This window comes from Strix uralensis, chromosome 10 (genome assembly GCF_047716275.1).
Source record: "Strix uralensis isolate ZFMK-TIS-50842 chromosome 10, bStrUra1, whole genome shotgun sequence".
Lineage (NCBI taxonomy): Eukaryota > Metazoa > Chordata > Aves > Strigiformes > Strigidae > Strix > Strix uralensis.
Window position 1 is genome coordinate 10,369,736 of NC_133981.1, and position 25,964 is coordinate 10,395,699.

Consider the following 25,964-nt stretch of genomic DNA (forward strand, 5'->3'; position numbering starts at 1 on the left):
GGGGAAAGTTTTAATATACAAAAAAGATGAACAATTTGTCTGTGTAACAAGGCAATTGAATTATTAGACAGCATTGACAACCAAACACCAGGCTGATCAAACTCAGCAACTCCTTGATATTATTTATTAATTTATAGCCTTGTAGTTAATACTTTGAAGACATCTCCATGAACAAGATAGTCAGGATATCAGACAAAAACTTTAAACAATGAGGTTCTTCCACATGCATGAATAATGTAGTTTCAGTATAATTAACAAAATATGCAAGTATTTTTTGATATACTAAAAAATTATGTAGAGTTTATATATTACTGGGGGGTTCACCTTTGCTATTACAGACCACCAATGCAGAGCAAAAGGAGGACAACAGCAGAATTTTTTCTCCCTGTTAAACATTTTACCTTGGTACTGTCAAGCATGAGTTGCATTAAATCAGCATGTGCTAATTAAGAATGTATTTTCTTTAATTATACTTTAAATTAATTACTTTATGTATCTCTACCATGTTACATGTTTAATTGCATCTTAAAATACAAAAATGTAATTGTTTTATCTCTTCTCATTTTTCCATGCCATGAAATGTCTCCATGTATTGATTCTTCTTCTATTATGTCTTTATGGAAAGGGCTAATAGCGATGACAAATGAATATACTAATAAAATGAAAGTAAATTATTTATATATTCAGGTTTTATATTAAATCAAAGTTAGATAATCTTGTCCTATTTTTAGCATATTCTGAACTCCCCCGAGGAGAAAACTGGCATTAAACAAATGTTGGAAGTGTCCAAAGGACAAAAAACTGAACATTTGATGTTGGGCTTTTCTTGATAAAATTTTTCATGAGAAAAAAGGAAGATTAATAATCTGTAGCAATATTATGAAAGAACCCAAAATATCTATTTTAGAGTATCTATATTAATTATTGACTTAAACTATGGGTTGAGACATATTTAAAACCCACAACGAAATTAGAAAACACAGACTCATTTTATTTTTCATAAAGAGAGTTCCACATGTGCACAGAACTTCTAAAACCAAATTTATAAGAATTCTTGAGAAAACGACTATGGATACAATTCAAGTACACAAAAAACCCCCACAAAGTTCAAGTGCTTTGTGGTTTCAAGACTATACTTCGTTATTGGAAGAAGAGGCAGGATAGCAGAGAAAACAACTGATTTTTTTTTTTTTAATCAAACCATTTACGTACTGAAAAACCCAATTTTCAAAATGCAAATTTTACAGTTTCAGCTCATAGGACAAATCAGGAGAACAGGACTGTTTTGCTTCATGGCAAAGCAATGAAATGTTTCAAGCTTTTGTTTAGGACTACTTTATGCTTAATTTACAAAGAATTTTTAAGATCTGCCAAGAAAGGAAAACCTTCTATTTTTCAGTCAAATGGAAAACTTTTGTCTATTCCCCCCCCCCCCGAAGAGATTTATTTTTCACAATATTTCAGTAAGACGACTTGGAAATTGTTAACCCCAATTCGTCTTATACACTTTCTTGGGTAAGCCAGCAACATGCTCTCTTCTTTTGAGGAGAGAAAAATAAATGTTTTCACTGTTGAAATAGAAAAGAATTTGTCCATTTGTAATGTGTATATTTTTCTGTATATGATTAGCAGACACATCTTGCACTTCTACCAATAAAATGTTTTAACAGCAGCCAACATCCACTAACATTACCACCCAGATTTGAGTCATCTTCGCCATAGCTGGTACTTTCTGGCAGATGGATGTTTTTTTATTCTAAGTCTTCAGTATATTGCATTAATTTTCCCCAATTCCTCTCATCTGCTTTTAGAACAACTTCCTTAAATATCGATCTTTTATTTGAAGACGAGTTGCATATGGTTAGATTTCTTGATTTCTGGATTTCATATCAGATGTAGCAGCAAGCCATCAGAAGATAAGATCTTCAGTTACAGAACATTATTAATCCACAACAGAATGAAAACCCTTCAAAGTATCAAAAAGTGTTAAAATGATCCTATCCTGAACAAAGACTTGTTGGCATTCTATTTGCGACAACAAAGCAAGTAGGAAAAAAAAGAAAGATTACTTAGGTCTACTTAATTCTGCAGAATGGGTTTCATTAAGCAGAACAAATGAAATGAAACAGTTGGAGTGCCATTAATGCCATTACAGGTCTCATTATTCTTTTTAGTCTAAACATCGATATTAGGGATGAATCTAATATGGGTAGACATTTATATTGGAATATGAACTCTATTTGAGGGTTCGAATCCCTTTCTGGATTTTTAATGAAAATGTTCACACTGATTTACTTGTCACAAAACTGGAACTTGCTTTTATTGATTAGCGACATCCTTTGTGTTGGTTCTGCACCCTTTAACGAGCAAAACAAAACTTGGGAAGCAGGTCAAATATCTCAAGATTGCCCACTGTCATAATTACATTACAAGAACTAATGAACAAATCTACTCTATTTTGTATGTAGTTTACATTAATGTGTCTTACAACTGCCTTGATTTAAAACTGGAGTAGGAATACTGAGCCAAACTGATATACAAAGCACAACTTGTTTGAAACTTTAAAGTATTAAATAAAAGTCATTTTATAAAATCAAATGCATAGTGCCAAGTTTGGAATGACAGATGACATGGGCAGATGAAGCATCCTAGATCTTTTACCCTATGTTATTCATAGGATTTCCCAAAAAGTTGTAATTACAACTAGTAGATGGAAAATTCAGGTTCCTCAGAGTCACCTGTCCAACCTAACCTTGAACATTTCCAATGATGGGGCATTGATGCAGTGTAGCTATTTATTGGGAAGTTGGAGGCGGAGGGGAGATGTCTCTTTTCCTTCCTCCTTGTAAAATCTGCTGTGCCTTAAATTAAAATCTTCATTGAATAAAATCTACTTGCAGCATTCTGTGTGTTCTAGTAAACAGCAGCTTCCCATACAGAAGTAGTAAACAGAAAGAACGTTTGCTCAAAGTTGCACAGTAGCTACACAGTCTATGCTTTTTTATATAACTTTAAAAAAAATATCTTTGCTCAAATATTCCTATATGAGGAATAGCATTCTAAAGCACAGTGTGAAACACTCTTTAAATTGCCATTTACTTAAAGAAAATTATATTTGCTGAGATCTGGCTTTAACAAAAATTGTCAATTACCACTTTGTTGCAAATCACTCTAGCTTTAAAACACCACCAATGTGCTCTGCTGATATTCATTTCACTCTACAGCCTTAAATGCACAAAAGACTCTGTCTGTTTCCAGCTATTAAATTTCATATTATTCCCTTTCCTATGCTGGATTATATTCTCTCATTTACGTGCTCATTTTAAAATAAAATTGGCCATTTTGAAAGCAAAGGATTGACAATATCTACCAGTAATCTTTTCCTAAAGCAAGATAAAATTCGTATTTCCTGTAAATGTGAGGCCTAAACGATCCCCCAAATAAATCCAATTGATTGAAAATATAAGGTTTCACCAATGCACCAATAAGAAAAAAGTCTTTCCATCATAGTAAAACAAGCACAAGCACTTTCTACACTACTCTTAGCAACCCTTTTCAGCCTGGACATTTACTACAAGTGTTGTGCAAAAACCTGGTGCAGAAGTTCTCGTTCTCTGCAAGTAGTTAAGATGCCACGGACTTTTAAGAACAAATGCTTGATGGTATTGTAGAAGCTATAAACCCAAAAGTACCCCATAGTTTAGATTTCATGTGGAAAGAAGGGTAAGAGAGAAGGAGAAAGTAAGTTTCCTACCATAGTAAGTGAGACGTCCTCTTGCAATGTTTTTTCCTCTTGAATTTTCAGTAATACATTCATAAAGTCCTGCATCCTCCTGCTGGAAATTAGGTATTTCAATCATGCCATTGGACTTCCTCAGCTTTATTTTACTTGGAAATGGCAGACCATCAGTTCTTCTCCAGTTAATCTGAGGCACGGGGCTAAAAAGAAAATAATGGGATTTTAAACAGCTTTGGTTAAAGTACTTGATCGTCAAAATTAGAAACTTAAACTAATATACAATAAAACTCAGAAGTGACTAAAAGCTTGTGTTAAAAGTGGTATTCATATTACAGAATCACAGAATCACAGAATCAACTAGGTTGGAAAGGACCTTGAAGATCATCTAGTCCAACCATTAACCTAGCACTGCCAGTTCCCATCTACACCATATCACCCAGCGCTATATCGACCCTACTCTTAAACACCTCCAGGGAAACACCTCATATTGTATATGACATGAGCAGACACTATGGCAACTGATTTGCATATACAGTTCTGTTTCATACGCTGTAATTTGTGGTACCGTATTTTTCATGAATATCTGTGTGAATGTCCAATGACTGTAAAATTTCTTGTAAATCACCACTGGCCTGCCCTGACAACAGGTGAGATTTACCAGTGACTTCCATGGAAGGGGAATCAAGGCAAGGCTTCTGAAATTCCCATCCTACAACAGCCATTCATTCTCCAATTTTGGAACTTTCACTCACCTAGCTGGGGAACCAAAGCAATAGCATGCAATTAAGTTATCAATCTGGCACTTATAAATTATGAACACCTGACAAAGCTGTCTGCAAATAAACCACAAAGTGGTAAGTAAATACATTTACAGAAACATAAATGCATTCTCAGATAATTTCTGAAATAGAAAAGATATCAACTGTGTGTGAAATATCATTCAGAAGAGGAATGCATTTTAATCTGAATATCTGAATATTTCAGATATAAAGGAAGAACAGTATTATGAAAGCATCAAGTACATTTAGCAGTAAAATTAGGCAAAATTCTAAGACTTCAACATTTCCTTCTACACAGAGAAAGCAGAGCTATGTCAAAGGACATATATCCTATTCAAGATAATTTGAAATGAAATGTAAATTCCTATGTTGCCAACATATATATATTTTACTTCTAAACAAAATAAAAAAATCACTCCAAGACTCTTTACCCTCTTATCCTAAGGCAGTAATTGTGATGACCAAAATAGGGTCTTTAGAAAACACCACCAAAACAACTGCCAGAACTCCACATCTCTTGTGCAGATGAACCCTAATGTGCTTCAACTTTCAGTATAGGTGAAGTCAAAAACTTACTTTCCTAGTGCAAAACATTCTAGTTTCACAGTTGAGCCTTTAGCTGCAGGAAGTGTCTCAGGAAACTGAACTTCTATTTTCGGTTCATATTCTCCCATCACACCTATATGAGACAATTGAAAAATGTAATTTTTAATAAGTAAAGCCTTTTTTTTCTCTTTAGTATTACATCACATTAAATTCAAAATCAAGTTTATTTCTCTTGCACTCCGCTTATAAAGTGAAGCGTAGGGACCTGCCAGTGAAATCAGTCAGACTTAGTGGAGGAAGAGGAGCATGCAACACAAACCAGTTTATCTCCTTATAAAGCAGTCAATATCTGAGAATGCTTGAAAAGTTACACTGTAAGAGACAAAAACATTCACTGACGACTAGGTGTGTTATTTATTCATGGTGCAGAAGGGAAGTCATACCATCCGTGCGCAGCACTAGAGGAGTTGGTGACCCAAGAACTTGGGTGTTGGTCACAGTGCTGGTTACAACGCAGGTGTAATTTCCTACATCCGATGGCTCAACTTTGGCTATGTAGAGGTGACCGGTCTCTTGAGACACAAATCGCCGACTGTCCTCTTGTACAAATGATGGATATTCATTGAAGATCCAAGCAAATGACAATTCTAGTTGGTAATAAAAAAGAAGTAAAGATGTTTAGTAGGGTTTTGCATGCTTTTTTCTTCAAAGATCAGTTTATTTTATTATTGTATTTTACAATATTGTATTATATACAATACTATATTATGTAACAAACAGGACCAGAGAGCCAATGACTGAGAACAATAAATTTTAAGTACCACCATAAACTAGCAAAACCAAAGAAGCACAAAACGAACAATTTTTTCACTAAAGCCATATCTCTTCCAGCAGAAGAAAAAGGTGAAAGGAATTCAAAGTGGTTTATGCAAGAATAATTTCGCAGTAGGGCTCACCAGATGGCAAAACTATTTTTTTCATATAAAAATCCATAAATATTCCATTAAAAAAAATCTCTATATGATAGGGCAGAGTAGCCCCCACTACCAGTCATTATGGTCATTTGCAAGGAAAACCACACTTCAAAAGATAAACTAAGAGATTTGGCAAAAACTGCATTAGAATTTGTTTTTTTCGGAACACAACTCTGAGCTGTGTGTGTCCAATTTTAATTGCAAAAGCCCCTTCCTGTGCAAGACCATGTGCTTGTCTCATTCATATCCTACAGAATCAAAGGAAATGAATTTTTAATGTTTTTTTCAGGCAAGAAATAATTTTTCACCCAAGTGCTGCTCAGCTGAAAGTTTATAAAAAGATTACAGCTTCTGCAAGAGCTAATTAGAGACGATTATAGCTTGATTGACCTGCCTTCACGTTAAAATATCTTGTAGCATTTGCACTGCCCCTACAAAATGGAGATCATCCCTTTTTGCACAGGTTTAATTTGAAAGTGCATACATTTGGATGCAGTCATGAAAGGAAGAGTACACATTTCCATAACCCTCACAGTTTAGTATGAATATGCACCCAGGAAAGCGCTAAGCCAACAGGACCAATTTAACACAAGGTAAGATTGTGCAAATGAAAAAACATTCAATAAATGAAATTATTAAAATATTTATGGACTGGCTAATGCAAAAAGGCCATCAAATGAAATGACTTATCATAATTGCATTTAATTTTCTTCTATCAATATTTAAACTCCTGCCATTAACATGATTTTGCAGGAGCAGTTTGTATGAACAATTAACAGTCTCAGGAATTTTCTCAAGAGTTAAACTTTTGTGAGATTTGGAAATATTTATTGTTGAAAACAGCTATCTACTCTTCTGGAGTTGCAGCATGTCTCCTCAGGTGAAACAATGAATTTCACTAGAAGTTCATTCCTACATAACAGGAGAGGTGTGATTAATTTATAAGGAAGACCAACAAAGATTTGCCAAGAAAAGATAGGGTAGTTGATGCAGTGGGAAGTAAAACCCTCTGATCTAGCCTGACTTCAGAAAGACTTCTGAGATGTGCCACAAGAGTCTCATACACAAGCCAAAGAATATTCATACAGTCAACAACAAAATATTCTGTACAGCTCTTCTCCCATTTTACAACACAAATACCAAGACGTAGGTGTCAGTGGTTTGCTGTTGAATTGAGAGGGCTTGTTGAGTAAGCACTGTGCAGCACGGAGGTGGCATCTGGCTATGGTCTGGCACTATTCAATATCTATCAGTGACTTCAAATAGAAGAAATAAAATAAAAATTTTTAAGAAGGTAGAAAAGAAAAAGTACACCCAAAGAGTTTGAAGGGGACTATGACCTCTTTGAGAGCAAAGACTATATAGTCTTGCTAAATGGGAAAGACCAGAAACTAAAGCATAATTTCATTTCTACAGAGCACCTGGATGAAGAGAGTGATCACAAGGCTGAGGGAGAGGTTGTAGACCAAAACAGGTATCAACTCAGGAACAGTAAGAAAAAAATAAATTACATTTTCAGCCCTATATCAAACTCAGACATCCACAAAAATGTGGGAAGCCAGACTTTATCGGTTCTAGTATTTATTGACCTACTTGTTTTCCTTAGCTCAAAATATTATTCAATTCTAAAAAAAAAAAAAAAGAAAAGAAAAAAGAAAAAAATACATTCAAAACATTGAGAGGGGATGGACAGATCTGGATACACAGCAGGAAAATAAGCAGCTTGATTTCGTTCCTACTATATTGGGTTAAGTCAAGAGTAAACTTATTGAAATAAGTCATTATGATTATGAAAGCCATGCAAAGTGTATTCCAGTTTAATTGGATCCTTCAACAGCCTATGAATAAGCACTCCTGGAAATCTAATTTCCCATTCAACATATATTTTCATCGACTCTCTTAAGAAAGGAGCAGGGTGTTTCTCTACCAGTGCCCCACAGCCAATATCTCATTTTATATTTATTGTACTTTACAAAATTGTATTCTTACTTTCAAAAAAATTCATATTAAACAACTTGTTCTGTGATTTATTATGTTTACACCATTTGCCTGTTGCTGATCCTAGGGCACCTCAAGGGACATAAACTCACTCCCTCTCTGTCAATTACAAGTTTTCAGTTGATTTTGTGTTATAAATGGAAGTAATATGTCTCTCCTGGGCTTCCTCGGAGATCTAAGCCTTTGCTTTCCGATGCATTTTTCCCTTATTTGGCAACCATACATGGATAAGGTATTGGAAATCACAGTTATTACTCAATTTTTATTTGTTTACTACATCTTGGTGGGCTGCTTCTCTTTATTTTGCATTATTTGATTATTATTTACTGTGCAGTTGACAAGCCACAATACACTCAGCACACTCATACTGTTCTAGGCACTTTGTGCATGTAAGTGTTCAATTAAAAATTGCTTATAAAATTGTCTGTCATTTTTAAACTTAAAATTTTTACAAAATTCAACAATTAAATCAGCATGGCCTTTGAGGTCTACCATGGTCATTTCCTGTCATCTATGAGCCTTAAAAAAACATATCTTTACTTCCTCTATAAAAAAAAAAAAAAGGCTGCTAAAGGAACATAAGGGGGTAAGCCCTCCACATTTACTAGTTTTTAATTGGGTTCAAAGTTAGGCCTTAAGATCATGTACGTGCTTTTGAAAAAAACTGCTTTTTACAAGTCGAGGGGGTTGGTGGGAGGTGGAAAGGCATATAGACCTATGACCAAAAGGAGAGGGACAATTCATAAGGTTTATTTTATCCACTAAATGCAAGAATTCTGAAGATCGTCTCTTGCTCCTTTTGTGCAGGACCAGCACTCTTCTACATCTGCTTAATATGTACCTGCTAGCCCCATAATTCACCCTAAATAAGATTTCTAAAATAGCCAAAAGTAAATTATATCAACAATACTGTTCTGAAACAGATTTAAACCTATGTTCAAAACTGGATTTCATTTAGTGAAGCTGATAATTCTGAAAAGAAATTAAAATACTTGATTTTGAGTTCATCAAGCTGACTGTACAATAGTTAGCATTTTTCTGTTTTATTTTTTACAGAAAAGAAGGTTCATGTCAATCACTGACACCCAAATCTATATTATTTCATACAGTTCTCCAATTCAGATTTTACAATATTTTGTAACAGAAATACAATGGGAAGCTGCAGTATCTTGGTATTTTCTGTCTTCAACTGGCGCTCTGCCTAACCCCCAGGATGGCATATCGCTTTTTAAAACTGTTTGCAAGAAAGTAATCAGACAAAATTTAGCAATGACAGAAACAGCAATTAAAAGACATGGGAATTTGTAACAACTAGCTATTTTGAATTATCTACCTTGGTGTTGAAAGTAATGGAGAAGTAACACTAATTTTGAGAGGATAATGACAGAACCTGTAATTAAGGAAGAAACCAGTTAGTTCATCATTTGGCCCACTTTCAGCTTAAACTGTGATGAAATCACAGAAAATGGAGAAAAGCCTCTTGCTTTGTGGATGAGCATCACTCAGGAAGGAGCAAGCTCTCACAGCACAGACATGAAGCAATCGGGTATGGTTTTGAGGGACAGTCACACACAGAAATATCAATTTGTCAACACTGCTGAGGACAGCTCTGTATATCTGTCTGCGCAGGAACCCCTAGGAAAGTCCAAACAAGTTATTTAAAATTAGGACATTAATCTGCATGAGGTAGAAGTGCATTAAACTCCCAGAAGTGCATTAAACTCTTAGCCTAGATGTAAACTGTCCTTAGTTCACTGCAGCCTATTCCTTAGAGGATTACACTGCTATGGGCTTAAGTCACTGTACTTGGGGATATGAGTGCCCCCAGGGGGTACAATAATGCATTTTATACCCACTACCTTCAGACTTTTTTTTCTTACTTGGGCAAACTCTAGCTACTTGACTCCACTTAGCCCACCACCTTGAGTGACTCCGTCCTTCCTCTGGCAAGCCAGCACAACCTGCTGCAAGGCTATCCTTGGTGCCTGCGCTTTTGCCAAGAGGTAATACTTTATCTTTGCCATAAAATAAATTACACCTTTCTCGTTTTTTTGGCAAACATTAAAGGCTGTTTTACAAATAAAAATCTTGTGCACTGTAAGAGTAAGGCAAGGTGTTTACATACTCCAATATGGGATCCCCTAACATAGGCTAAACTGGATATTATAAAGTCTTCAGGTGCCACTGCCAAAAGTGAGATCATTTTGACAATGAAAAAACTCTTTAGAATTTTATTGGAATTATACATGATTTCACGGTTTTAGGGTATATTCTTGAGCACATTAAATGCCCAGAAACTGAAAAACTGTCCTAAGTATGTTCAGCTGGGAAAAACAAACCAAAACAGAACTCAGACTGTGTATTTCTGAGGGGGATATTGCACTGTTTGCACGCAAGTAGTTATACCACTAATAACACAAAAGTCTTTAACTGCAGTCACACTTCAGAGCACTGTCTATAAACTGTAGGTTGGTAGTTTACTTTTTGTTGATGTTTTCTATGGAAAAATAATGACAATTACGAAACAAACCTCTATAACAGTCCTTGAATTGTGGTCAACAGGAGTAAGGCAAGACAGTGAATACCTGGTTAAAATAGTTGTAACATTTTCCCAGTTTGGGGAAAAATGTTTGGAGATTTATAAATGCTTCTGAAATTCCCCCCGAACTCTTAGAATAACTCTCTTCTTTTGGCTGAAGATATTCTTGTTTATACAAAATGTAAACTGCATGATGGGAATCTGAGTCCAGATACAAGAAGTGAAGAACATATCCTGAGAAACTCATTTTATTCCAGAGCATAATGGAAACACTCTGATTTGAAACTAATGTATGCTATTAGTAATGTTGGCATAAAAGGTGAATTATTTTATAGATAAAATACAAAAGATCAATTTTCAGCATGCTGTGCAGGTAATTAGGCATGCAACTTCTGTGTATGAAATAACCAAGAACAATGAGAGCAGTGTGAGACACCTATGTAATATTCTGCAATTTCAATCTAGACATTTAATGAGAATATTGAAATGTTTTAGCTGAAATTGCAAGGTTCCTACTTCAGGCTAACACCTAATTTTCATTTTTAAATGGAATATGGTAAGAGTCCACTTGTTTTCTGATTTTGAAATAAGCTAGTGTGATGTAAAAAAAGATGCAATTCTTTCAACAGTTGCAGCATAAATTCTATTTTTCTCTACTGCTCCCTCACCTACACCACAACCATAGAACCAGCTAAGTAGTAATTGCACACACTAGTCTGGTGGCTGCCACAGGTGACAGAGCTCTGGGCATGTCCAATAGCCCACTGAAGTTCTGGTCTTTCTCTATACTCAACAATTTGCAGACTTTTTCTAAGTCTTTCAAAGCAGCATCAAAAGCAAAGCACACCATTGTAATTAAAACACAAACATTTCTAAGCTCATCCTTGGGAAACACGGATGTTCAAGAGTAGCAGCGTTATTTCTTTATTAATACCACAGAAAAACTCATGGTAAGTATATTTCCAAACAGCGTATCCACTGGAAAAGTAGCTCGGCAGTATGGCCTTGCCTGCTGTCTGTCTTCCTGCCACCCCCATCCTGTCACATGTGGGATCTGACCATTAACTAGCGTTAAGTTTCAAACCGAACATGACCTTGTAATATAAAAGTGCTCCTTAACTGGCAGGTTAAATGTTCCTTGGTGCTCTGAAGGAAATCCAGATGCTTATAGGAGAGTCTAACAAAACACTTTACGACATTTGTGTTCCAGTGCTGAATAAAAACCCAATTTCACTTCCCCTGTAGCTGTGCGGGATGATGGATTAGTTTCTCTTTATCACATTTTTGAACTAATTGTTTCAGACTGTGTCATTCAAAGTGTACTGGCTCCAATCAAATTGTTCGTACTCTGGAAGTATGCAGAAAAGTAAGAAACTGCTTTAGGAAGCAATATTTAAATACATACCCATTAGCCATATCCATTTCAAATGACAAATTGTTCTTTTAATCACATCCCTAGAACTTTACATTTAATTGCTCAGAGCATTTTTAACAACTCTGTTGTGCTTTTTCAATAGTCGAAAGTATTTTAAATTGCTTCCTGCCTATAATAATTTTGAGGATAAAAAGATGATAGTGTAGTTTATTGCTCAACTAAAACACATCTGATTTCTTCTGAATGTTAAATATTAGGGAGATAAACTAAGGGAAACTAATGGAAATACCCAAGAGTAAATTTTCAAAGGAACGTACTAATGTTTATAGATGGAAGTAGTAATTAGTGACAAATTTCATTTGGTAGTCTTGCACTAATTTAGGAGAAGGTACTTGGTAAACCCCTGTGAAAACACAAAAATTACTTTCAGTACTCTTGTTAGAAGAGTGTAATGATCAGCTATGACTGTGTGCTGGGACTGCAGCCATCTCCCTCCTGCCTCTTTCTAATGCATTATCTTGTTTTCAAAGAAAAACTCAAATATTTTGGTAGAGAAGATAAAGAGCTGGAGGAGAAAGACCCCCACAGTAACAATTTGGGGATAAAGATAATCTTGGTAGAGGGCTAAACCCAGTTATTTTCTCCTCTTTTTCCCAAGGCATACCTGAGATACCTGGGACTAGCTAAGTGAAAAGGCTCAACCTGAATCTTTTGCCTTGCAATTTAGTACTGCCTAATCTACCTCTCCCTCTTTCTTTCCATCCCCCGTTCTTACAACAAATACCCCACCACCACGAGGCATTGTTTCTCATCAAAAAACTCTTATCCCATATTGCTGCCTCTTTCAGTTTATTCAGGTTCGGGAAAGAGGGCTATATATAGTGCAATATAGTGCACATCCCATAGCCTTTTGAGGTCTTCTGGAGCGCCCACATTTTGCTGATGAAACTTACGCTGTATTATTCCCACAAAAGTCTGCTCTACTCTTTGCTCTCTCCACAACAGCCTACATTATACGTGCTACTACTGTATGTATTCAACTCTCAGTGAATCTTAGTGGGAACCAAATGTTCTGCAGCCAGCACGAGCTGATCCAGTCTTATGAAAAACTCCTTTCTGGGCTATAGGTGAAATCACATCCTTCACTGCCTAGACTGTAGGTTCTGACATGCGCTCTCTCACCCCACTAATGAAAAGAATAATCTAGCTTTAAAATACTGAGACTTAAGAATATTGGTTTGGTTTTTTGATTTGTATACTTGGGAATGCTACTTTAAAAAAAAAAGAACAATCAAAGGCTAGAATCTTTCCTAAAAAAAATTATAAAAGGCTGCGATATTCTCATGATTTTGTAATGGGTATTCAAGATGTAGTGCAAAATTTACGAGAGCTAATATTACTGATCACAGGTTCTTCAAGGCTTTATGATCTACTGACTACCTGGCTATGAAGCTATCCTTCATGATCTAGATACATCTCTTAGTTTAAGACTAAAAGATGACCAAATATCTAAGATATAAAATAGAAATACTAATATATTCATCTGTTCAGTGTCACTGATGTGCATAATGAAACATGGAGTTAACAAAGAGTTCTGTATGAACTTGGGAGTGGTACCGTGCTTGTCCAGTTTGCCCTTTCCCAGACTGGAATCATGCATCTTTTGCTAAAAGTTTTAGGCCAGTTATACACCTCCATACTAGCTTAAAAACATGTACTGTAAAGTACCTGCAAAAGTTGCACAAGTATGTAAGGATATGGTAATTTTAGTCTGGTTTACCTCAGTCTGGAACACAGGTTTATCAAAAGAAGAAGTGCTTTAGAAAGACTGCATTTGACAAAGTGCAGAACATGGAGACTGTCTCTACAGCATTGGTTTGGTCCTGGTGGTGAAAATAATGCTCTGACAAACAGAAATCATTGTAAAATCCAGCTGTGAACATGTATTATTGTCCCTCATATGGACAAACATAAATGTCTCTTGGGTACATTAGGATTTGATTTCAAACTGTCAGCTGAAATTTGTGCAGATGATGATGACACCAGCAGGACTATTGCAAAATATATTTTTAAATAAAAATACTATTTCTCCTTGGCAGATTGAGAACAGCTCGAGAACACTATGGAACTGTTTTTAAGGCCATTGCTTTTACAATATTCAACATACTATTCTCCTTAGAATGCATTTTTGTGCAAAAACCTCATAATATGCCTACTGCAAGTATGATTTATTGCTCATGCCCAGATGAGTATCATCCACAATCTGCAACAAAAGCAAAAGATAAAGATGCAAAACCAGGATGCTTTCCACCCCCTGAAAACACACTGATGAGCAGTAGAAAAGAAACGGTATTCTGGAGTTCTATCAGTCTGGTTTTGCTTTAAGGGTATGAAATGTTTCCAAAGTGAAGTAAGCAAAATCATTTCAATTTACAGTTCCCAGAAAAGTAGCATGTTGATATTCAAGAGTTTCAGAAAAGAAATAATCAAAGCATCAAAATATTTCTGGCATATGAGATACTTTCCATGCCATGTTATTTGTGAAGCACAGTCTTGCTGGAACTTGCAGGTCTCCAAATGGCAATACAAGAGACACGAGCAAAAATTTGCAAGTCTAAATACTAATTTGCAACAGCATGACACTATTCACTGAATGATTTGTCATATTAAACAGTGAGCAATAAATTGGGAATGAATTTTTCCATGACCTAGTATTATTTCATATCAGCATGTCACAACTTTAAAATAATATGCTATAAGCTAAATTGAGCCCTATCTTTCAAATACAGTCTTGTTTATCGATTAAGTCTACATTTATCAGAGCATGATAGTAACATGGAGAACATTCTTGCTACTTTAGAGATGCAGAACTATCCTTGCCATATTGCGTGAAATAGGAACACATATCACACGAGGCTAGTCATGAATATAACACAAGTAGAATTTCCTTGCAACTTCCAAGCAACAGTTTGTTGCCTCTACAATGTTCTTGCCATTTACCTAAATTCTTGTGGGTTATGGTCATATTCCACACACCAACAAGGTAACAGGGAGTATAACCACCAACACAGAACTAATGCCTAGTTTTTCCAGGCAAGCCTGAATTCTTTGAAATGTCTGCATAACCCTCAAGCAAATCTTCACTTATACCATTAAAAATCATCTTTTTCTCTGTGTCTAAAGCAGTCCTGAAACCACCATAGACAACATAAAAGGTCTATGCCTCATTGCTGCTTCCTCTCCTGTAGAGCAGAATATACCTCATAAATCCAAAAAAATCAATGTCAGATTAGTAAAACCAACTGTACTAAACAAATATAAATCACAATATCTAGCAAATAGAAATAATAGCTGAAGATAAGCTACATGATAATCAAGATACACATACAGTAGTAACAGTAGGTAAAACCCTAAAGGAACTTGCAGATTTGCTTTACTTGGGGCTTTGTCACTCCTTAGATACTGATTTTGGAACAAAATCAATAGTAGAGAAAAATCATTTTTAGATCTCCGTATGTCTAGCCTTTTCCATTCTTGGCAGAATGGAAAAAAAATTAGCATCACATGAATGTTTTTTAACTGGCTGTATGTTAAGTGCGTCCAATATTAAATTTTGTGTGTTGAAATGTTTGTTACATCGACAGTCCCTTAAAGCCATCAAAGACATAACAAGTAAGACAGTAAAAAGTCACAATAGCTGTAGAGAGTTCAGTACAATTTAATGGTTATAACAACTGAAAAAGACAGCAGAAGATCTACATAAATCAATTTTAGATGTAATTTTATCTTTTGAGTGAGAGATGATTTACTGCTTTGTGGGAAAACCAGGGTATTTTAACAGGTTCCCTATAACAGAATCAAAATTATGTACAGAAGTATGGTCATGCAGAACAATGACAGATGACCATCTTAATTATCCAAAAATCACTGCTCAATTATAATACAATTTACATCACCTAATGTAAGAACCAGTTGAATTAATAAAATAGTTGGGAGAAAGTCTGCACACACAAAGCCAGTCATTTATCAAATCTCCCATTCAGTAAGTCTCAAACAAGAATGCTATAGAAGAGAATGCCAAAGGGAAATGCGCTAACTCTGAAGAAAATATTGGAGGGGTTTGTGGTACAGCTCATGTTTAATGACAGAAATATAAAACTGATCTGTGCACCCTCAACTGGAAGCATTAAGCACCATCTTCTTCCCCCCATACACCAACAGCCATCACAGAAACAAAGCTAAAGTACAAGCTCAGTTTATGCCCTGATGTTTATGAAGCTAAATGGAGTTCATTGTTGGTTTAAGTGGTAGATGTCCGTACCCTGATGGAACTAGAACCGCAAACTTCAAAAGGACAAAAGTACCATTAACTGAAGGAATAATTTGCTCCCCATTGAAAGGGGATATTCATATTACTTTTGTACTATATGTTGCTAAGATAAACAAAGAAAAAATATGCCAAATTGTAGAAGGGAAGCATCCTTTTTCCATACTATGAACTGGTATTTCTTTTGGGATCAACATTGTTTTCTATTGTAACTGGAATGCTGCATATGGAGGAATAATCACAATTTAATCAAGTCTCTTCTTGAAGACTCCTTACAAAGAATGTAAAAAAATCAGTGCAATTAAGCTAGCAACAACTTAGAAATTGCATGGCATGACAGAACACGAACAATATGTCAGGGGCTTAAGGGGAAGAGAAAACAAGGTATTTGAGAAGGTTTTTGGAACTAGTATTGTCTGAAAGTATTTGATAGCTCAGTGCAACAAATACAAAAGCAAAGAAACAGGGAAAAAAAATAATCAGATCACTGATCTGGAAAAGGGCTGAGATGCCTCAGATCCCTCAGGCCAGGTTAGCTGTTCCTAAACCATTCCTGCTATTCCTAACAAACTACTTCTGCTTAACAGATGGGTATTTTATCTAAGACTTACCGACCTGCATCCTACCGTGCCAGATCTAGACGCACTGTAGGCTTGATGTCACCATGCTATAGGTTTGTTTTAGCGAAGAAAGAAAAGGAAGAATTTTTTCCCGCCTTGTTCCATGTCTTCTGAAAACTTTAGTGGTTAATCCTCCAACTCTCAGACAAATCCAAGGATTTTACATAATTCTGGTACCAATTCTCAATTCCATTTGATAAATTCAGGGAGCCCTCAGTTCTCTTTTTTTTCTTGCATGAATAACACAATTAGTGTGGGGGGGTGTCAATCATATCCATCTGCTGACTGCAAAGTAAATTCTCACCTCTTTCAAGTGTTGATTTTAACCAACATTCGTAGCAATATGAGCATGCTTTGTATCACCTCCTGTTTAACACCTCAAACTTAAACATTGCAAGAGTCAGGCAGAGTTGTAGTCAGTTTGGTGATCACCTCTGGGTGTATACCCATGCAAGGGATGGGAGTATAAGAACGACTGGAGCAATTCAGAATTTGGACTGCATATAGAAGCAAAATTTAATCATTCTAATTCTTATAGATAGCTAGGAGAATGACCCATTTTCTCAGCAGCTGAAAAGACAAAGCTGTTGTAAGCTATAAAGATGATTTAAGAATATGTATCAGTTTAGAGAGAAAAATTCTGCAAGCTCAGACAGTGGTAAAATTGCCACTTTATGCCTGTGTCTGCCTGGTCTCTGCCAAATTTAAGAAGCCACAATACCTATTATTATTGTATTCAGTGTTTAGCTTATATTACTTAGTCTCTGAAATCAAACCTGATGTTTAACATCACAGCCCTTCAATAATGAGACTCCATATCAATTAAAAACAAATAAAACCAGTTACTTTCAAATCGTACTTGAGGCTCAGTAGCAATTAGTCAAAGACTGAAGATGCAGAATGAATGATAAAACGTACTTGTAACTTTTGGTCCACCAAGAACCCATATATTCAGTTTTCTTATCCCCTGCCTCAAGACAGCAGTGTTTTAAATTATGCCAGCATCATTACATTACACTATCAAATGTCTTGATTGCAAGACAACAGGCAGATACTAGCATAATTAAAGACAGCAATCTACCCTTTGCAATTGTCTAGTCGTAGAGAAAACCAGATTCATCGAGGCTTGGCAATTGTGAAATTGGGCAGAATTTAACTCCAGAAGATACTCAATTAGTTACTGGAAATATAGTAAAAATCAGACATGTTAAGTGCACAGAAATTACTAGGAGCTAGCAAGTTGTTCCAAGATAAAAGTAAATCCTCCCAAGTACTTCCCCCCTCCCACCCCCATTTAGTTTTGTTTTCTCTCTCTCTATTTACTTCAGAAACCAGGTTTCATTCTTGCTCTCTTCCGCATTTCCAGGGAGATGTTACCCTTTACAGTCAACCAGCTCTGGTGGAAGCACGAAGCCTGAAAGGTCTCTTACCTCCCGCCCGGGGGGGTGGTCCACAGAGCAGCACGACTCCCTGCCCCTCTCGAACTGACACCGCGCTTCTCATTTTTGTCCGGGAGTTTTCAAGATCTGTTTTTGAAAGAAAGGTGAGCTGGATATTAGGAAAGAGAAGAGACTAAATATACAGGAGTTTCAAGTTCTCAAACCCTGATATCAAATCTCTTACTAGGCAAGTAAGTTCAGTGATTTCAGTAAATCAGTTGCAAAAGAAATGGCTGTTCAACACGAGGGAGGATGACAGAATTAGGACTGAAGTGAACTAATTTACAAGAACATAATTAAACAGATCCTATGGCTAATTTTGTTCTTATGCTAGGCTTATGCTACCCTAATTTTGATAACCAAAAAGGAATCATAAGCATAACTTAAAAATAGGTCTTTAAGACACTGTTTCTTCTGAAATGAAGGCTCTGATGAAAATAGCATCAAGATCCTACTGAGCTCCTCTAACCAACCGTAAAATAACGCTAACAACACAGCTATTCAGAAAATGGATACGTATCTTTTCAAACAGAAAAGAAACCCCTCGACCATCTTCCTGTGGCAGAATCCCTTGTAACATTGCTAAGCTCTAATGAAGGCAAGCACTTTGCACCTTGGCACATCGACTCAGCGCTCTGCTCTGCCTGGCTTCAGGTCTTCTGTGATCTTTTTAAGTTGTGTAAGAGGGGAGGCAAATGCTACCGAGTATATAATAAATGCAAATTTGTGGAGCAGCAGCATTTTATCATAAATCTAAATTAACTTTCCTCTACCTGGTGACTCAAGATCCAAGAAAGCATGGCCTCATTATGTCCTTGAATTAAGCTAGATATAACATTCAATACAAACCAAGATTGAGGTACTACACTAAGAAATATTTTTCTGTGAATAAACCATATATTTTTCCATAATAAAACCAAACAGAAGAAAATTTAAAAAAAAAATTGGTTTATAACCTTGTAAAGGGTACTAACACACAGTCTTTAAAATAAGGCTGTCTTTATAACTAAGAATAATAGTAGTTAGTTGACCAAGAGTAGCTATTTCCCAAAATATAGTATTTTTTAATATTGAAAAGCAACAGCTGTTACAGTCAGAACACTGAACAAGGGTGATTAGAATTTTAATGCTTCATTTAAAAAAAATCCATTTAATGCTGCAATAAGATATTATTGTATTATTCTTTGTTACTGCACATAAAGCTCATAGGAGGATTTCTTGAAAGGGCCGTTTTCAGCTTTTCAACTGATTTTCTGTGCAGGTACATCTCAGGGCCTATGTTTTCATGCACAGAATAAGTTTGGATCCTTCCACTGGAAGTGTTAGGGAGGTCATATACAACCACAGCCAAACTGATTTCACCAGGAGATTAAAACAACACGCCCTGCAATTCATTTCAGGCCTTTTAAGCATTTTTCTCTTCCCTCCACAAAAATACAGATTCATTAGCTGCCCCGAAACAACTCCCCCGAGTCACCAAAAGGAAGAACCAAGAGCTGATAGCATCCCGGATGACACACACTGTTCGACGTTACAATGAAAACAGCTATGCAATTTAAATTTTAAAGTTTACCAAAAAAGTTATTTTACATATAAAATTCAGACCAAATCTCACCCTCTTACATCACCACCTCTGCAAGTCATGTATCTTATGTAACACATGATTTCTGTAATTAAAATGAAATGGTTTATCACTGCGTTCTAAGCATGTATATTCATTTACTGAAAATAAAGACCTTCAGAAACTTGGTTGTCTTTGCGCCGTCCGACACACCGTACGAGCAGGATGTGAGTGGACTGGGAGCCCCTTGGAAGAGACATGACCTATGGGACATGCCAAGGTGTTCAGAAAGGCACATCCTCATTATCCTGCAGGTACCCAGCGGGGACCCACCGCAGCTCTGCAGTCTGATCTGTTGCAATGTTGTACTGCAGAAGTTATTAATCACTGATTGCAGATGAAGACTGCTCTCATAGGGGAATAGTTTTTTGGGCAACAAGAAGCAATGCAGAATCCATCAGAAATTGAAGAATATGAGCCATACTACAATGAAAGAATAATTTTTCACTAATTAGCAGGAAGCTCTCCATCCTACCTTTTAGAGTGGTTTAAGTACCAGACTAATCACACAGCTGCAGAAATATCATCACTTAGTTCATTTATGTACTTATATATTCTCTTTACACATTGTCTGGCACCACTTTGAAAATAATTAAAAATCATCATGCAAAATAGTAATAGAGTTCTCTATTAGCATTATACAATGAAGTCTAAACCTCTGACCTTGGGAAGTACTCCCTGCTTATATGAGATTCTAATCTGGTTTTCAGGATTCTCTGTAGCATATTCAGAGTATTAAAGGTCAAAGCCAGTCCTGTTTGGTGGAATATCAGGACAGATTGGTTTGGAGGGTTTTTTGTTTGCTTGGGTGGTTTTTTTTTGTTTGTTTGTTTTTTTATAAAGCCAGTATCCTAACAGCAATAACAATAGGGAGAAGTGCAGTATCTTCTAACAAAACTTGCTATTATACGAAATCATTGGGAAGGAACATTAAGTTCTCAGAAAACTGTCAGGGTAAATAAAATACTGTAAAAGGTGGGCAAATAATGGAAAAGAGTGTTTACTTTTACAGATCGATTTGTATCTCTGAATTCAGAGGCTCTTATCCTGCTGAAATGTCTTAATAGATAAAATATAACTGGAAACTAAGATCAAAGATAAGAACAGCACAGAAGATGGTTTTGAGCAGTGATGAGTCAGAACAGGGCTCACTTTTCAGCACCCCATGGGATGACAACATCCCATTGTTTTATTTGAAAGGACAGAAACATATATGAAGTATTTACGTGTTTTACCTATGGATTGTCCTATTCATCATCAGGTTTTTAAAGCTATCTACTTTCTCAAACTCATCACCAAAATAAAGTGTTTTAATTACTTACTCTTCCCTACATCTTCTTACTTGAATTTATTACAATTTATTATGCCACACTTATCTCCTTTTATCTGAAATCCTACCATTCCAGTAGGAAATGAGCAACTTTACTACTTAAGTCTAGCAGGCAAAGTCTCTAATCATAGCACTGAAAATATTTTGGTAAAAGTGTTACAAAAACCTGACTACAAAATAAAAAAAATTCAACTTAAAACCAATCTAGATGTGTGTAATTTGCAAATTATATGTTTTTATTGCCTGTTTATAGTTTGCCGTATAGAAGTTTAAAATTAGCAACTGAGACTTTTCTGACTCCTGAAACAGCATTTTCTTCTCCTTTCCCATGCAATACATATAGTTGCCTCATTGCTTTAGTAACAAGTACATAAAGTTACATCAACTGAAAATACACATGCCATTGCAATAAAATGGAGCAAGAAAATGTAATTCAGCTTTATTGAAAAGTCTTATTCTGCCTGAAAAGAACAATGAAACGTGTTCTTTCACATACAAACAGCAAGGATATGAAAACCGCATATTCCACTGGGTTCTCTCCTTCCATTTAACAAGCTAAGTTTTACGTCTCAAGCATGTTGTTAAGAAAGATTTTAAATATGGAGTAAAAGTAACACAAGCATCGTTTTCACTGCCTCTGCTTTGGAAGAGCTGTTTATGCATTTGGAACAGAAACATAGAAAAGTTTGTGTATATCCACAGTTATTAAAATATATGGATTTATGAATTCATGAGGGGGAGAGCATACATTACCTGAAGCATCCGTAGAAGGTCAAACAGACCTTGTTCACTCCTGATGTCAACACGCAAGAAGATTAAATCTTATTCTACCTGCAGAACGCGCGCCTGTTGACTGCATTCATTGCAGTTTACTGCAAGTACTTCCTAAAAAGTTTCTGGTTTCTGTAATATTGTGTAACCAAGGAAGGTAAGCAAATGGATCATACAAGATCAGATCAAGTATTATGCCTATGCTTTGAAAAGACATAGAGCACATGTTATGAAAAATCCAGAGAGTTTTTGATGACAAAGCTGCTCCAGACACGACTCCTAGCTTGTGGCAGCACCGATTTGTCTCCATTGTGCCAGGAAACCTGTGTGATGTTTCACCCCTAGTCATACGTATCTGTACATACGATCTTCATTAGATTAGTAGAGGCTTCTAGAAATTATACCAACTTCTAATTATTTAAGTGGTTTTGTTTGTTTTAAGTAATACACAGGATACATTCACTCCCTAGAGAAGAGCAAGATTCAGTAGGTTTCCAACTCCAAGTCCAGTAACACCCAAGCATCTTATTACTTACATCAATTGATATTTACTGTCAATACACATTTATTAGCAATTCTACCATGTTTTGATAATTGCAGAAAAAGAGTTCATGCGCTACAAACATAACTGTCCCTTAAAAGCCACAAAAATATTTATTCCATTACTTCATTAGACTCATTATTATTCAAAGCAGCAGAACTTGTTAAAATATATTTTATATATACTTCTGTACTGATAGGATGTTCAAGTACCTTAAATGAGTCAGACAACCAATTCTTAAACCGTTTTCTCGAATACGTAATTCTGAAGTGGGGACTTTGTTCGATGTCAGCACATAATGAAGTACTAATTCACAACCCGCTCACCCTGGTAAAAGTCACATTATCAAAAAGAAATGAGATACCAGTCTGAGCTCTTAAGAAAAAAATAGCAGCCTCAGCGTGTTGTAATAGCTATATTGGTAATGTTAACTTCTGGAGAAAATAGAATAAGACAAATTCGTTTCTTTAAAAAAATCCAAACCACACAAAAAAATCTTGACCATCACCTAAATCACCTACTTGCATAAGCAAACCCCACCACACTATACCCCAAAATTGTCTACACCAAGGCATTTCTGTGACTATGTATTTTATACTACTTCAGACAGATACCAGAACTGAGTGTACACTTGGCATAGTTTTAAGTTTCTTAAAAATACTTGTATCCACTCAACAGAAGAGTTGGATGCGTGGCCTGTTAACCCGTGCATGCTGCCTGCAGGCATACAGCACTTGGACACAGCACAGCAGAGCTGCACACGGAGCAAGTGAGACCTTCTGCTGCCTTCCCTGGGCTTTGGATCAAGCCTGGGAGAATCATGCTGAGGTGGGAGGGAGGGACAAGATGTAATCATCAATTATTGTTGGAGGTAGAAAGGAGAAAAATATTAACAGTGCAGAAGTGAACATTACTCAAAGCGTGCAAAGAATCAGGGTGATTTCTCACTGGAGAAGAGATTCACTGGCCACTGGGGAATTAACTCCACAGTTTCATTTTTGTCAGGCTGGTGTTACAGGGAAATCATGTAATTTCACAGCAACCTTTACAAAAATCTCTCAATGCTCTGACACACTACCGAACTTTCATTTTGTAGTACCACATTTATCTGTATGAAGGTAACAGTACAGCAGGTTACACACACACACACACACACTGGAGTATTTTTCAATCCCCATTTTGGTAAGAGAAGAGCAGCTCTGGCACTGTTAGCGTGCTCCTGCAGCCCAGGACAGAGGCACTGCTCCTCCAGCTTGAGCCCCAGCCCTGATGCAGTAACACAGCCCCACTGCCTAAACCCACTGATGCCCTGGCTTTCAAGGCTCCAGGACAGAGCAAGCAGAAACAACCTCCCACCCTCAAGGCATTTTTCTTCACAACCCAACGCACTACTTAGACAGCTGAGTTTTCAGTTTGAAATACTGCTCCTGTCTTTGCTTACATTAGTCTCATTCAGCAAAGCCCACCCGAGTCTCTCTCACATCCATAGAAATATTGCTAATAAAATGCAGCAAACTTTTATGTTGAGTGAGCAGGAAAGGGAAGGGACCCTGCAGGTTGTTTCCACTACATGAAAAGCAGAACACTGAATGAGTTGTGCAGGGATTAACAGGCTGCTGGAGCCAGTTGCAGTGGACAGCACCAACCAACAGCACCAAAACCAAAAACAAACCCAAAAAACCAACCACTTACAAAACTTTAAAACTCTTCACCTCCCCTTAAATCACTTGGGGTGCAGCAAAAAATGAAACTGGAAAGAATTAAACACTCTTACACCAATTAAGTAAGAATCATTCAAGAGTCATACAAAGTCTGTGTTATATAACCACAAATAGGAAAAACTAAAAAGAACTTGGCGGTGATGTATCAGAGTGCAGTGAACATGATGACAGCATGGGAAGAGGTAGAAGTGTCTGCAGTAATGAGGGAGAAAGAGGGACACAGAGAGATGAGATGCTTTTGTGGGCTGTGTGGAACAGAAGGAAGAGACCAGAAACAGCAGAATAAAAAAGCAGTAGAGGAACATTAATAGCATAAAATTTGAGTCAACATCTGATGAGCAGGAATTTTTTTTTTTTTTAAACATGCTTTCATTGGCAAAACTGCACCAATAGAACTGGAAAAACAGTGTTGTAAGGGAAATGCATGTTTTGAAGGAAAGACATTCTCCAATAAATATTTTAAAAAATATGCCTTCCATAAATTCAATATTATCTGGGAATTATCACTGAACTCAAGCAAACACAGCACTGAACGAAGCAATTCAAGTAATTTAAGAAATATCTCAGGAGAGAAGGATGTTTGCTCAAGGAAATTATCCTACAGCTGAGTTCTCAGATGCAATACAGATCCTCCTCCCCTAAAGCTTTCCTAAAGCAAACCCTAAGAATATCCTGACAGTCTATAAAGCACCTCCATCACTAACTGCTTGTGACCACAAAGCAGGTTCAGTGTTGAAGAACACCAGGCTATTCACGTTTTAATAAATGGATGGCTAAATTCTTTGCCAGATCTAGGTCTAGTCACCTGAAGGTTTGTTTATTAAGTGGCAGTGTTTCCAAGAAGACTCTCCTCAATAAATAAATCAATGAAAACCATCCTACAACAGTTCATTTTTTGAAGCACTGGGAACATGCAGATTACAACGAGATTTTTTTTCTGCCAGTGACTTCACTGTTTTATCTTTCCAAAGTCAGCCACCTTCCTTAAAGAAACAGACAGATTCTCCCACAAATATTACAGAACATAGCTGGGTTGTTAGCAGAAAGTATTGCTAGGATACGGGTAACCAAAATCTGTCATCTTCCCCATCGCACTTTGTATGGAGCACCTGGCAAAAAGCCCCACTGCTTTGATTAGGGCCATGTGGACTCTAACAGATGTAACGATGACAAATAACAGATATAGCAGATGAGTAAGTGTCCTATCAACAGATGTCTTACCACAGCTGCTGCTGCAAATGTAAAAATACACTGACTTGCTAGTCAGCATAAAAATCCAACATTCACAGATCTTCAAAATATTTGTAATTCTCATCTCAAAACATGTGTCCTACCTGGGTTACGCAAAATAATATGAAATGCACAAGTTTATGTAGAACAGCCAACATAAGGAATGCCTTAACTCCATCCAACACAGCTAATTAAAAACATGGTCCCCGGAGGAAACTGTACATCTTTACGGAGCTGCTTCAGCTCTCCGGGGTGAGCCTCCAGCTTTCACAGCCCATAGACAACCTCTCTGGGGATCAGCTCTCCAAAGCTCTGCAACCCCAAGACTGCGTTACTTGCTGTGATTAAAACTCTGAAGTACCTTTACCTGTTTATGTCTGTCCCTCTACCACCAGCTTTGTAGCCGGCAGGCAT

The 25,964-nt window shown here is 36.5% G+C and overlaps 1 protein-coding gene across 4 annotated transcripts in view; it reads right to left on the reverse strand.

Moving 5' to 3' along the window:
• Positions 1–25,964, reverse strand: part of LOC141947737 (contactin-3-like) — a 113,597-nt gene that overhangs the window by 35,946 nt on the left and 51,687 nt on the right. For all 4 annotated transcript variants that reach the window (XM_074879171.1, XM_074879170.1, XM_074879167.1 and 1 more), the window contains exons 3-6: positions 18,328–18,423; positions 5,508–5,711; positions 5,095–5,197; positions 3,755–3,939 (exon numbers count right to left, since the gene is read on the reverse strand). In XM_074879171.1, coding sequence (XP_074735272.1) covers positions 3,755–3,939; positions 5,095–5,197; positions 5,508–5,711; positions 18,328–18,423 — 588 coding nt within the window. The remainder of the gene's footprint in view (positions 1–3,754; positions 3,940–5,094; positions 5,198–5,507; positions 5,712–18,327; positions 18,424–25,964) is intronic.